Source organism: Balaenoptera borealis, assembly GCF_965194805.1.
Source record: "Balaenoptera borealis genome assembly, chromosome: 1".
Taxonomy (NCBI): Eukaryota; Metazoa; Chordata; class Mammalia; order Artiodactyla; family Balaenopteridae; genus Balaenoptera; species Balaenoptera borealis.
Genome location: NC_138860.1, coordinates 80937759 through 80950863, shown reverse-complemented (window position 1 = coordinate 80950863; position 13105 = coordinate 80937759). Strand labels below are relative to the sequence as shown.

The following is a 13105-nucleotide window of genomic DNA, read 5'->3' as shown; positions in this document are numbered from 1 at the left end:
ACATAAACCAGGCCTTGTCTAACTCTACTTTCCCACCAGGATGAAACCCCAAGGGAGCACTGCACCCCTTGGGCAGAGGGGCTGGGCTTCTTATGTGAAGGAGTGGGGCAGGCCCCAGTCTGCCTGCCCATGTCACCCCAGGACAGGCCCCTTAGGGCAAGGGGTAGTGGTGGATTGCGGGCCGGGGGCCTGCCCCCTCCAGTTTGATCTGTGATCCAGCCTGGGGTCTCAGGACCCCACGCTTTGGCTGCCCCCACTGGGAAGGCAGTAGAGAGGGCGGACTTGGGGGCGGGGAGGGGAGCAAGAACAACAGCAGAAAAATCTCATCTGTACAGTACGGGCCGTTTGAGTCATTATTATTACAATATACTTTGACAAAAATAGAATCTCATTTCATATCAATACAACAACAACAAAAAAAAACAGTTTCCTGGACTGTTACACTGCTAACGTTTTCCAAAGGTTGCTATTTACAATTACAGTAGCCAAGACAGAAGGTGGGATGCGGCCTGGGGGTGGTGGGACAGGAGGTAGCGAGACAATGAGGGCGCCAAGAGCAGGGAGGTGGGGTCAGGAGCGGAAGGAGCTGGGAGGAGGGCTGGGGAGAGGGGCCAAGGAGGAAAGAAGGGAGGCAGGCCTTTTGCGGACCTTCTCCATCCCCTCTCCCACCTTCACACACCACCCCAGTGTCCACTCCTCTGGGTATGTGTACGTGCAAGGAAGAGCAAGTCCCCTCACTCACGCTAGTCCCTGGATGCAAGGGTTTCCAGTCCTCAGGCACCCCGGGGTGCCTGAGGCCGTCTCCTGCTGAGCCACCTCACTCTCCCCAGTTCTCCCTGCGCTTTGTGGCCAGCTTTACAGGGCTGGTGTCAACTGAGGGATGGGGAGCTATTGCACTGTGTATCTTAGAGAAAGTGCTGGGGAAGGGAGGGGGCCCCCAATTCACCCCCTGCCCCAGCCCTTCTGCCCCTCCTCAGCCCTCTCCTCATGGCTCTCTGTCTTTCTCTCCAACTGTGCTTCATAGGGGCCCTACCTCAAGCCCCTCCCCCTCCCGCCTCGATTCCCAGGCAGCCTTCCCAGCCCCAAACCTCAGCCAGCACCCGCACACCCTGGAGGTGCAGATCACACAATAACCAGTTGAGAGTGTGTGGTGTGTGTGCAGGGGCCTCTGGGGCCCAGGCTTGGGTATGCTGCCCCATGTGCCTGTGGCCATAGGAACAGCCGAGAAGCAGAGACCTTCTTCAGAACCTCTGCCTCACTTTCCCCCTGAAACACAAAACCACCCATGAGGCCGACTTCGGGGTTTCAGTCTATTGTAAGGGGTTTTTGTTGTTTGGTAGTTTTTGGTTATTTCCCTCTGTCTGGGGGATGGGGTGGGAGGGCCCCGCATGCAGGGCTCGGCACCTGTCCTTTCCCAAGGCCTATCGGGCCCCCCACCCCCTCCTGCAGCATATGTGTACAACGTGCAAAGTGTCCCCCCCTTCCCGCAAAAAAGAGCCTCCCAGCCAGTGAAACTGGTGGGGGGTGCAGAAAGAGGGGATGGGAGCATCCCCCTCTCCAAAGCGAGAATCCAAATTAAAAAAAATATAATAATAATAATAATATAATAATAATTATACACAAATGTAACCGTCAACAGGACACGGAGCACAAGAAAGGAAGTGGGGGTCGAGCGGGAGGAGCCCAGGACAGGGAGGGGTGGGCGGTGAGATTGTCAACTCTTCATCAGGGAGGCTGAGAGGAGGGGAGTGGGAACCGTCACTTTAATGTCTGTGAAGAGAGGAGATGGAGAAGGGGGTGTGAGGGCGTGGCCCAGGCTACGGGGTATGTGCCCCCCACGTCCCTCTCCCAGTAGGGCCAGGATTCTAGTGGCAGGGCCAGCTCTGAGGGGAGGAAATCATCGAGCAGAAGGACTGATGCTGGAGGGACGGGAGATGGGCCCTTGGTGGGGGTGAAAGGGTGTCGGTGCTGCCCCATAAGGGCTGATGGAAGGGCTAGCTGGCCACAGGGCCTCTTAGGTGGGAGCTGAGACAGGCTGGGGGCATATGGGCCAGTCCCTGGGTGTAGCAGACAACGGCAGACCGGAGGGGTGATGCTACAGTACCCAAGTATCGAGCCGCATCCTCTTCACAGCTGAGCCCTCAGCCTCAGGCTCTGGGGCTGGGCGCAGCAGGCCCAGTGTGGGCCCGAAGTCTCCCCGTCCATCATCCCGGTCCCCCGTCTCATAGGAGGCCCCAGCCGGGCTGCTGAGACTGTCGCCAGGCTCCGGGCGGGTAGCCGGAAACACAGCTGGAGGGGGAGGCGCAGGGCTGCGCTCACGGCTTGGGGACACTGGTTCCGACTTGATGCTGATGTGGGGGTGGGTGGTGACCGTGAGGGCAGCACCCACGTGGGGCAAGGGGCTGCCGGGGCTGGAGACAGGCAGTGGGCATGGAGTACAAGGGACAGAAATAGAGGAGGTGAGGGACAGAAAAAGTGATGGGAGGTCACACGACAGGGAGTGAGAGAGGACAGGAAGTGAGAGGATGGGGGTTGGGGGTGGGGTGAGGCAAGTGGATGGAGACAGAGGCAGCAGGAGAGAGAGAGGGCCAAGTGAAGGGAAAAGAAGGAAAAGAAGTCACATGAGTTGTCTTTCCATCCCATGTCGTCTTCTGCAGAGCTGGGAGGGCCCCACACCCCACCCCAACCCCGGGCTGGCTCGGGGAAAGGCTCAGGATGGCTCTCCCGGGCCTCAACAGGGGACTCCAGGGCTGCCACTCAGTGGCTTACGTGCTGTCCAATGATGACAGACAACCTCAAAGGGATCTCAGCTCTCAAGAGGCCCCTCCTCTTCCCACCCCTCAGCTCCCCCTTCCCCAACACTGGCGGGGCACCCCCGGGACTCACATTAGGTTGCTGAGGGACACGGGGACCAGGTGGGGCTGCTGCTGAGGTGGCGGCTGGGGCTGCTGGGGCGGCTGGGGCTGCGGCTGCGGCTGGGGCTGCGGCGGCTGCTGCGGCTGCGGCGGCTGCTGCCAGGCGGTGACACTGCCTAGCGACAGCCCCCCAGGCGAACTGAAGGCCGGTAAGGAGGAGAGCTCTGCACTGGTCAACTGGTAATCTGCACGGGGTGGGGAAGAAGGTGCGGGTGAGCTTCTCGCAGTGGGAGAGAGGACCGAGGCTCCCATGGGGGAGCCGCCTCCAGGACTATCAGGATGGGGGGAGTTGTTAACGACAGATGTGAATAATCAAGTAAGCCCATACAAATTCAGTGAAGATGGCACTCAAAAAAAGGTAAATCTTAATAACCACGAGGTGCTGTTTTTTAACAGGATGCAAAGAGAGGTCGTTTTTTAAAATAGTGTTTAACTTTTTTTTTTTTTTAACCATGTGTAGGTATCACTTTTAGAATGTCAATTTTAAAAAAGAAGACGAGGGACTTCCCTGGTGGTGCAGTGGTTACACGGGGTCGAGCCCTGGTCCGGGAAGATCCCACATGCCGCGGAGCAACTAAGCCCGTGCGCCACAACTACTGAGCCTGCGCTCTAGAGTCCGCGCGCCACAACTACTGAAGCCCGTGCGCCTAGATCCCATGCTCCGCAGCAAGAGAAGCCACCACGATGAGAAGCCCGCGCACTGCAACGAAGAGTAGCCCCCGCTTGCCGCAACTAGAGAAAGCCCATGCGCGGTAGCGAAGACCCAAAGCAGCCAAAATTAAAAATATAAATAAATAAATTTTAAAAAAATAAAAAAGAAGGGGAAAAAAGGTAGGTAGGGAAGGTCTAGTATATGTCTAATTGTCATCTCTTCAACTGCCAAGTCTTCAAGAACCTTTCTGAGATTAGAGGGGAATGGTGGGAAATGCTAGGTGAATGGCGCATCTGAAGCAAATGACTGTAACTACCATTCCACCTTCCTCAAAGTCCCCGAGTCTCCTGAAGACTGTCAACACATAAAACAGGCAGAAATAGGTAGCAGCAAGCGTTCGGGCTGCTGTGCCCACAAACACAGAGGACGCACGTCTGCCACCCAGAAGGGCCTACAAGAGCAGAGGGGCTGTGAGTGAAACAGGCCTGCGGTGCAACTGGCCAAGGTTCTGGCGGATTTCCCCATGAGGTGGCACTTGTTGTTTTCCAAAATTTCTGTCTTAATGAAGAAACTGTGATGTTTGCACTGTCACAGAACAAACAGAACCATGAAATGTTTCACAATTTACACAGCTCTGTTATGTTTCATGCCGCAGCCTGTTTGGGACAGTTTAGAGAACGCCTTCCCTGAGGAACACAGGCCGACTGCACCGTGGTGTGATGAGGAGGGCACACCCACCAGTCTTCCCAACGCTACACCACGTGGCTCCTACGTGAGGGGCCATTTGCTCCAGCCCTCTGTCTTTACGGAGGGAAGACAGGATTATCTGTGCAATAGAACAGTAAGGTGAAGGGCATGAGCGATGGGGTCAAAACTCCTGGCCACCTCCACTTACAGTCCATGCGACCTTCGGCGAGTTACTTAGTCTGTCCATAAACTGGAGGCAATAATCCTGCCTGCATCACTCAGCTGCTATGAGGACTGAGCACGTTAATACACATGAAGTATGTAGAACAGTGTCTGGCACATGATAAATACTCAAAAGATTTACCTGCTGTTATTATTAATTTACAAATGAGGCGGCTGCAGCCTCAAGTTTGAGGAACTCTCCCCAGGTCACAGAGAAAGCCAATGGCAGAGCTAAGACAAGACCCCAGGCTTCTTTATTACCTTTAAATCTCACTCTATAGATGGTCCACGCTTGCCTCTGGTCTCATAACAATGTTAATTAGCCAGGAGTTTTGAGATGCTTACATTTAAAAAGCAGACCAAGGGCAGACAGGGGCCCCTACGACCAACTATTTACAAACATTCATTTTACAACAAGGAAACCAACCCTGAACAGTGCAGTGTCCCCCAGCCAGTGAATGGTAGGGACTCAAACCCCAGTCCTGCACTTTCCCACCACACTCCAGCCCTGTCTACCTGGAGATTTGGCTCCCCAGCAGGCCCCCGGTCTGCTCCTAGAGCGACCACAGCCAGACCTCTGCAGCCAGTGTCAACAAGGGGCCAGGTGCGTCCCTTATCCATGATATTAGCACAGGCAGATCACCCCCAGCCGGAACTTGGACGGGGGCCAAGCACTGTAAACAGTGAACAACTAAACAGCAATGTGTTCATTGGGGATTTGTTTATATATGTAGGGTCACCTGAAAACACCTGCTGTTTAAACCGAGGCCTGCTTAACTACTCCTGCAGCAAGAGGAACTGGAGCCCTTGGTTTCTGAGAGGATGTGAGAAAGCCCAAACACTTCCCAGCAGGGCTCCAACGGCAGGCCCAGGGTCAGAATCTGCTTTCACACCAGACTGACAAATAGAGTCTGAAGTCTGGCCTTGCTGAGCGCCTGTCCCAGGTTCACTGACACCCACTAACCTGCCTCCTGCTTCACAGAGACTGGTGGAGGACCTGAGAAGATGGCAGGAAACCACCACCATGGGATTCCCAAATAAACAGCAGCTCCTGAAAAGTGGCCTGTGCTGCCCTCTACCAACCGCCCCCACTGGCAGGGCTAGAAGGGCCTCAGAGACTTCCTGTCCCCCCACAACTCAGAGATGAGAACTCCTACTGGCCCCCGAAGGTGCGGCCATCTGAAGCGGTCCTCTCTGAAGCTGCCCAAGGACATGATAACTTGGGAGTGGGTACACACATGGGAGCACACACAAGGGACGAGGGACTTCACAAGACACCCAGGTGATAAAATCTGGACACCGACCCACATGCCAGGGTCTGGCCTCTCAACACGAGGCAGTTCCTCCAGCTCTCTTAGCTGCCCTGAAGGGCTTTCCCACACACAGGGTTGGGTTCTGGATTTTTACACACATGGAACAGGTGGGATTTTGTAGGTATTTGTACTGGTGTCTGGGACCTACCTAGCATGGTTCAACTCTGGAATGTGGGCTTGGGGAGTGGGGAGAAGTTTAGGGGTCTTTTGGTCTAGTCTGATCTCACCACAGAACAGCCCTGATGCAAGCCATTCACAGGTGAGAAAAGCTGGGGAACATCAGAAGCCTCTTCAGTGGGAGAAACAGACCAGGTTCCCAGCCACATCGATGCTCTGAAACAAGGTGACAAGGCATTTCCGCACTGGGAAGTCCTTCCTGACACAGCAGCTTGGAATGCAGGCAAGAATGGTTGAAAATGTCACAGACTGTTCCTGGGAGGGTGTGAGTGGGTGACAGAGGCCAGGACAGCCCTGGGGACCCAGGATGGCCCAAGCACTGGGTGTCCTTTCTGAATTTTTCTACCCAGAGGTCTCTCCCATGTCTCCAAGTGACTCTTCACCTTCAGATCCCCTCCCCCACTTTCATCAGACCTCCTCCTCCCTTTCCCCCTCATCATTCGACCAAGCCAACATCAGGGTGAGAGATCCCCTTCTTCCTCCTCCGCCCCGCCCTGGAGTCCCTACTTGGCTTTCCCAGAAAGCTGGATAAATCTTCCTGACCATGCTTCCTCTCGGGCCTCCTCAGCCTCCCTGTCTCTCTCTGTCTTTGTCTCTCCCTCATTCCTTCATTCTTCTCCTCCAGGAAGCCTTGCTGACCTCGGCATGCTCCCCTCCCCACTCCCCGACCCTGGTCAGCCCGAGTCACCCAGCTGCTCAACCCACCTCAGATGGGAGCTCCCCAAGGACAGGGCTTTCCTTCTCCATTAGGTCCTATTTAAAAATAAGGGATACTCATACCCACTTAAATTTGATTTTCAGACAAAACAATGAATAATTTTTGCACAAGTATGTCTTTGAGACAGTTCCAGTAACACCATCACCATGTGAATGGCATCCGATGTTACTATTTGCTAAATCTGGCAACCTTAATTAGGTAGGGGCTACCCCAAATCAATGGCCCTCCTCAGATTGGGGCATCCCCCAGAGAATACCTCACGTTCCTTCTCTGGTCCCTCCTGTGCCCCAAGGCCAAGTGCACACAGCTACACGTCACATGAACACTCACCTGTATTGTAGGCGGTGGGCATGGAAGAGAAGGGGAGGCCCTGGCTGAGTAAACTCGGTGTTGCCACGGAAACCACTGGGGTGGTGAGCGAGTGGGTAGACTGGGAGACCCCAAGGCGCTGGGCATTGTTCTGCAGGAGAAAACAGTCTGTCAAGAGGTGGCAAATGGGAGGGCTGCTTTACCCAGGCCCCCCATTCCAAGGACAAGCTGGGGTCCCTGAATCTCGAGGCCCAGGAGGGATGCCTTAGCATGGAGGCCCCGCAGATACACAAACACACACTGGTGCATTCACAGAGACACGGAGATCCATGGAGAGAGACATGCACACACAGATTCACTGACGCCTACACACATGCGAAAAGGAAGGCACATATGCTGGCCCTGTGGCCCCAACACCAGCCATGGGCCCTGTCTCCATTCTTCTCCTGGTTAGTCCCCCTAGAGTCTACCCTCCACCCGTCACACTGCAGCACACGCCCTGGTAGAAGTGTGCTAGCATCTGTGAGGGGAATGCAGGGCTTGGCGTGGCGTGTGCCTGCGTGTACGCACACACGTGTGTAGGGCTGTCAGCTCCATCTGCCGCTGAGTCACTTGTTTATTCCAACTCCACGCTGGGGCCGTAACTGCCGCCGTGTTGGCCGCCAAAGCCTGCCTGCCTTTTCCAGCCTCTCTGGCCTCCCGTCAGGGAGTTCGGGAGGGAGGAGCCCCCGCCCCACTCCTGGCTGAGGGTGAGTATGTAAGCGTGCATATGTGTGACAGAGGAAGAGCGCTGCGTATGCCTCTGAGTGTCTGTAAGACAGGCTGCGTGCAGGAGGGAGCACCAGGAGACAGAGGGAAGCAGGGAAGCCCCCGACCAAGGACAACTCTGGTCTTGCCTTGGGCCTCAGCTTTCCCTAGAAAACCGATTTTCCTGTCTGGCTGGCATCCCTCCTAAGGAGGTCTCTGTCCTGGGTGGGCATGAGTAGAGTCAGAGGGCAAGCGCAGTCCAACCCTCAGTCCAAGGGCCTAATCCAGGCACCCTTGGATACACTGAGATGGGACCTCTGAGGCCTGAGGCAGGCCCACTCCACTGGCGCACGTGTGCGTGCACGCGCACACATACACACACACAAAGGTGTGTCTGCATGAATGCAACATCCCATGAAAACATCCACGGACACTCAGGTACATACACATGCATATGAGCCCCTCGCCCCCACCCCGTTCATCTCTGCATCACACTTGGCACTGAGCATAGCTCTTGGCAAATAACCAGATAAACAAACACCACACACTACACACACAGGCGAAAGGACAAAGGCACACACATACTCCATGCTGGGGGACCGCAGAGCAATGGGCTAACCCAGAATTTAAAGCCACAGCAAACATCTCATAGCCTCACTTACCAGATCTAAATGGTCCTCAGTCTGGGAGCAGAAATAAAACCAAGGGGATGGTTCAGTCTCTGGCCCCTGCCCTCCCCTCACGCCCCTGCCCCCACAGCCGTCTACCTCTTTGCATCGGAGCAGGATGGCTCTCCAGCCTAGAAGGGCAGGGCTCTTCACTGTCCTGACTGATTTCCAGAAGATGCTATATCCCAATGCCCACCAGTTAGGAAATCCTCACAGTCTAATCCTCATCCCTCTGCTGTAGAGGCAAATCCCTCTGATCATCCTCCTATCATCATCACGGAACCTTCTCTCCCACCTCCTGTCTTTTTACTGCCCTTGAGACCGGTACTTCTGTGTTCCAACCTCTTGTAAGGCCCTTCGGGAAGGAAGAGCTCATAAAAAGCCACGATTCCACGATCTCTCTAGGGAAGTCCTAACTGCTGGTTATCTCTCCTGCTAGAAGTCGGCTCTGTTCTCCCACCCTACTGCTCCCCACTCTCCCATTCCCCAGCCCCTGGCCCTCGGTCCAGACACCCCACTCACCAAATGATGCATTAACCCCTTTCCTCCCTGGGAAGTGATGACCCTCAGGTCAGGCTTGCGGCTGGGGGCTCCAAGCTGGGCGCTGTGGGTGGGTGGGGGCGGAGACTTGGCAGGGATGACCTTGTTTAGGCTGTTGCCGTTGGCCACGGGGAGGAGGCCAGGGGAAGCCCGGGCACTGACGTAGCCGTTCCCTGGAAAGGTGAAGAGATGAGGGTAAAAGGAAAAACATGGACCCACCACTTAGCCCTGTTAACTGCTCCCAAACCAATACTCCTGTCACCCAGAACTTCTCAAAGCCATGTTCAGACTTTGACTGGCTACTGAGTTCTCTAATTTTCCCCTAAAACCACCCTGTCTTGGGAGTAAGGGGAGAACACTCCTTACTCCTCAATCATTGGGTTCATCCCCCTGCCTCTAAGCTACATGTGATGGGACTGGGTAGTAGGAGCTGGTCTCCAACGACAGGAAGTCCAGCACCTGCCCCCAACTGGGCCCATAATGACGCAGGTTGGAGAAGGGTGGCAGCCTGGAAGTTGAGACTCAGTGTGGATCCTGGTCACGAGGGCAAATCAACCACTCAGACTGCTCCCCTCGCCTTGAGCTCGGGATGCTGTGATTTGGATAAGCACATGACAAGATGCCTGTAGCTCTGGGAAAAAGACGAGCCATTCACTTGCAGTGCTGCTCTTACTGGAACTGGGGGACTGATGACATAGCTGCCACCAAAATTCGACTGCTGATAACAAGCAGAATAACCATCTTTTACATTTGTTCCACACTCCATAACCAACACAGGGCCGTCACACGCGTATCATCGTATTTATCCTCACACTAACCCTGCAAGACGGACAGGACATGTATCATTAGCCCTATTTACAGACGAGGAAACACCTGCCAACCGCTGGTTGGGAGAGGTGCGATGACTTCTCCAGGGCCACACAACCACTTTCTACGTGTTGTGCTTGAGAGCCTAGAAGTATCACCGTTCCCTTAAGGTCTGCAGGCACTTCTCTGGCCCTTTCCTTGGAGAGGGAGGGGTATTCACCCATTCCCCCTATTTCCTGCCCCCGTACACAACTGCTGCCAAGGAGGTAGTACGTGGTTCCTGGGGCCAAGCTGGGGGACTCTAAAACCCAGAGATGTGGGGGTGCCCAATGTCAGAAGTATCACCTCGCCCTCTGCCCTGAGAGCACACTGCTTCCCTGGAAGCGTGTGGTTGCCTCCATCCCAGTTCCCGGATCACTCCGGGAATGGCAGGAATGTTGGGGTGACGTCAATGGTGACATTCGAAGTCATAGTCACCAGCCGGACAACGGCACAGGGCAGGAGGGGCTGTCAGCTGCTGGCGGGGCAGGGTGGCATGGAGCAAGCAGCCTTTCTTCTGTGGTTTACAGACGTGTGCTTACAAGTGCACATCTAACGTCTGGATAGTTCCATGAGAGTGAGAAAATGTCCGTACGTGTGTAAGTGCGCGTGAGTCTGTGCCTCTTATCTGTCGCCAGTGTCAGATATTCCTATCTTCCAGATCCCAACCAGACGCCCCCCCCCCCCACTGAAGTGGAAAAATCTGGAACCTTTCCTCCAACTAGAAATGTTGGTCAGTTCTCAGAGTTTGCCCAGAATTCCCTGAGCCTACATCTCTGCCAATCATCCACACCAATCACTGCTACAGACAAAAAAATCCAGGGGCTTAAAAATCCTCAGACACTACATCCAGCTCAGGCCCTGGGATCTTCCTCTCCCCTAATCTAGGTCCCTCTCGGTCCCTGGAACACCTGAGGCCACCGAGCAGGCAGACCCTAGCGCTCCCCCAGGCAGAAGGGCAGCTTTACTCACCGACTGGGCTGGGGCAGGCTCCGTTAGCACTGTTGAGGTCTCCCCCCAGCATGGCCCCTGGAGGAAAAAGAGAACCATAAGCCGACAGGACACCCTCTTCCAGAGTGAGTCCTGGGAACTGGACTCACTGGGAGCCACAGTCCTTTCCCTCTGGAACCACACACATGGGAGAGTGCTGTGGTGGGTGAAGGGAAATAGTCACTGTGGAAAACGGAATCCCAAAGTCTCACCACACCTCACTGCCACGTCACCTACCCACCTATCAGATCACTTACCTGCGCTGGCTGGCCGCTGAGGCAGGCCAGGAGATACACTGTTCCTCTGTAGTGCTGGCTGCTGGGGGGACAGGAGCCGTGGGTCCGTGAGGGATGACGTCACCAGGGAAGGGGTGACCAGGGAGCCGCTGGGATTGCTGAACTGCAGTGAGCTCTGATTGGACACGGGCACCGTGACGGGCATGGCAAAGTTGGGGGCCGGGACAGCTGACTAGACAGAAGATGGAGAGGCAGGGTCAGGCCAGGGTGACCCCTTACCCTGGACTCACTTTGCCTGGGAGGGCAGGCCAGGGTTCCTCTAGTCTCTGGGCTGTGCGTCCTTGGGCCAGTAGCTCGATCTCTCTGCTCTGGAACCCCCTGGAGTCATGTCTGCCACTCCCACCAAGGAAGTATGCTGGTTGGAGTGCTTTGGGATCCAGCTCTGGCCCAGAGAATGAGAAGAAGGCTCTGCTCACTGCAGAGAGACCCGGGGACACCTGGAACCCCCCTAGCGGAGGTGGGTTAGTCCTCAGCCAGGCAGGACACACAGAGAGCAGGTTAGAGGCCCTGAGTACAGACCCAAACTCACACACACAGCTGTTAAGGATGAGCGCGTGGGTCGGGGCGTCACCTCACTTGTCATCTCTCAGCCGTCTGCCTGCTGCAGAGGGCGTTCACCCACCTCACTGCCTTCCCCTTCAGCAGGAGTCTCTGCCTCCCCTTGACAGTGCTATTGAGTATCTTGGGCTGGGGGTGTCAGAGCAAGCCCAAAGGGGCCTCTCCCCAAAACAAATCTGGACAAAGAGCACATTCTCTACTTTCCTGTCATCTAAGGATCTCAGGTCATCTACACACTTCTCGCTGGTGAGGGGGACACTCCAGGCCTCTCCCGGCTTATGCTCCATCCAAGATGAGTCTCAGCAAGGGTCACGGGTTTATCACGACCAACGTCAGAGGTTCCTCAGTGGTCACCAATAGCCCCAGCATGGCTCAGAGCAGAACATCCATCAGAGGCAGCCGAGGGCCGGGGCGGGGCGCGAAGCCACACCATGCACCACAGGGAGGCTCTCCTCCATGCGACTACTCACGGCCAGTCTATAACTCTGCATCATTTTATCAAACTCCTCGTCTATCTTTTTATATTTCTCCTCCGTCTGGGGGGTCAGGGCAAACACCTCGTCCACCTCAGGGCTCTCACATTCCCTGTGCTTCTTGTGCAGCGCCTGGGGGGGAAGGGGCCGGAAGGGGGGGCCAACAGAGAGAGAGTGAGTGGGGCTCACCCCATAGCGCCGGAAGAGCCCGTCGAGCTCCTCGCTGGCGCGCCGGTACTTGTCCTCCAGCAGGGGGCTCTGTTCCAGCGAGTCCTCCCCGTCGGGCTCCGGGCTGTCGCAGCCGTTGAAGCCCTTCTTCCTCAGGGTCTGTAACCGCACCACTACCGTCAGCAGGGGTGAGGGTCCTCCCAGCCCCGACCCCCCCCCCCGCCCCAGGCGTTCCTTCCAGCCCTTCCCTAAGACTCTCCTACTTTCTCACCACCTCATACCTCAGGGTTCCCAACATCTCCCCAGCCCCCTCCCTCAGGGTGACCCTCCCCTCCTAGGGCACTGGGTGACTGTGTGGCTGGTGGGGGGAGGCATCAGAATACAGGGTCACGTGGAAGGCGGGCCTAACCCAGGGAATGCAGCCGGCACAGAGACACGTGCTTCCAAGGCGACAGGTGGGGTGGGGGGTTCCTGGGGGATGAGCTGAGGGGCTGGTGCCCTGAGGCAGCCTGTGCCTGTCCACCCTTTAGGTGAGCCCCAGCCAGAAGGCACAGAGCGCTCTCCAGCGCAAGGCCGTCAGGGCTGACTTTGCCCGGCTCAATTCCTGGGCTCTGCTTAGAAGAAGAAGGGGAAAGAGAAATCGAAATGGAGACAGAGAGGTAGAAGAATAAGAGGAAGAAAGACAAAACATTTCTTTGCATTTACTGAGTTCCTACCATGTACCACCTTGTACGCTGTCCTAGAGCAAAGGCCACAGCTTCTCCCATGCACCCACACAAAGTAGGGGATGCACACCTGGTGGTGTGGAGGAGACCCCAAAGCTGAC

The 13105-nt window shown here is 55.8% G+C and overlaps 1 protein-coding gene across 6 annotated transcripts in view; it reads right to left on the bottom strand.

Annotated features, from left to right (window-relative positions):
- Window positions 1-328: 328 nt before the first annotated feature.
- MEF2D (myocyte enhancer factor 2D) overlaps window positions 329-13105 on the bottom strand; it is a gene marked incomplete at its 3' end in the record, with an annotated part of 31415 nt that continues 18638 nt past the window's right edge. For 2 of the 6 annotated variants that reach the window (XM_082378642.1, XM_082378641.1), the window contains 9 exons: window positions 12301-12438; window positions 11042-11252; window positions 10767-10823; window positions 8931-9121; window positions 8403-8423; window positions 7015-7144; window positions 2887-3100; window positions 2105-2411; window positions 329-1770 (listed from right to left, as the gene is read on the bottom strand). In XM_082378642.1, the coding sequence (XP_082234768.1) occupies window positions 1759-1770; window positions 2105-2411; window positions 2887-3100; window positions 7015-7144; window positions 8403-8423; window positions 8931-9121; window positions 10767-10823; window positions 11042-11252; window positions 12301-12438 (1281 nt within the window). Of the gene's footprint in view, window positions 1771-2095; window positions 2412-2886; window positions 3101-7014; window positions 7145-8402; window positions 8424-8930; window positions 9122-10766; window positions 10824-11041; window positions 11253-12108; window positions 12244-12300; window positions 12439-13105 lie in introns of those variants that run through there. The other 4 variants (XM_082378643.1, XM_082378645.1, XM_082378646.1 and 1 more) reach the window with 4 other exon arrangements.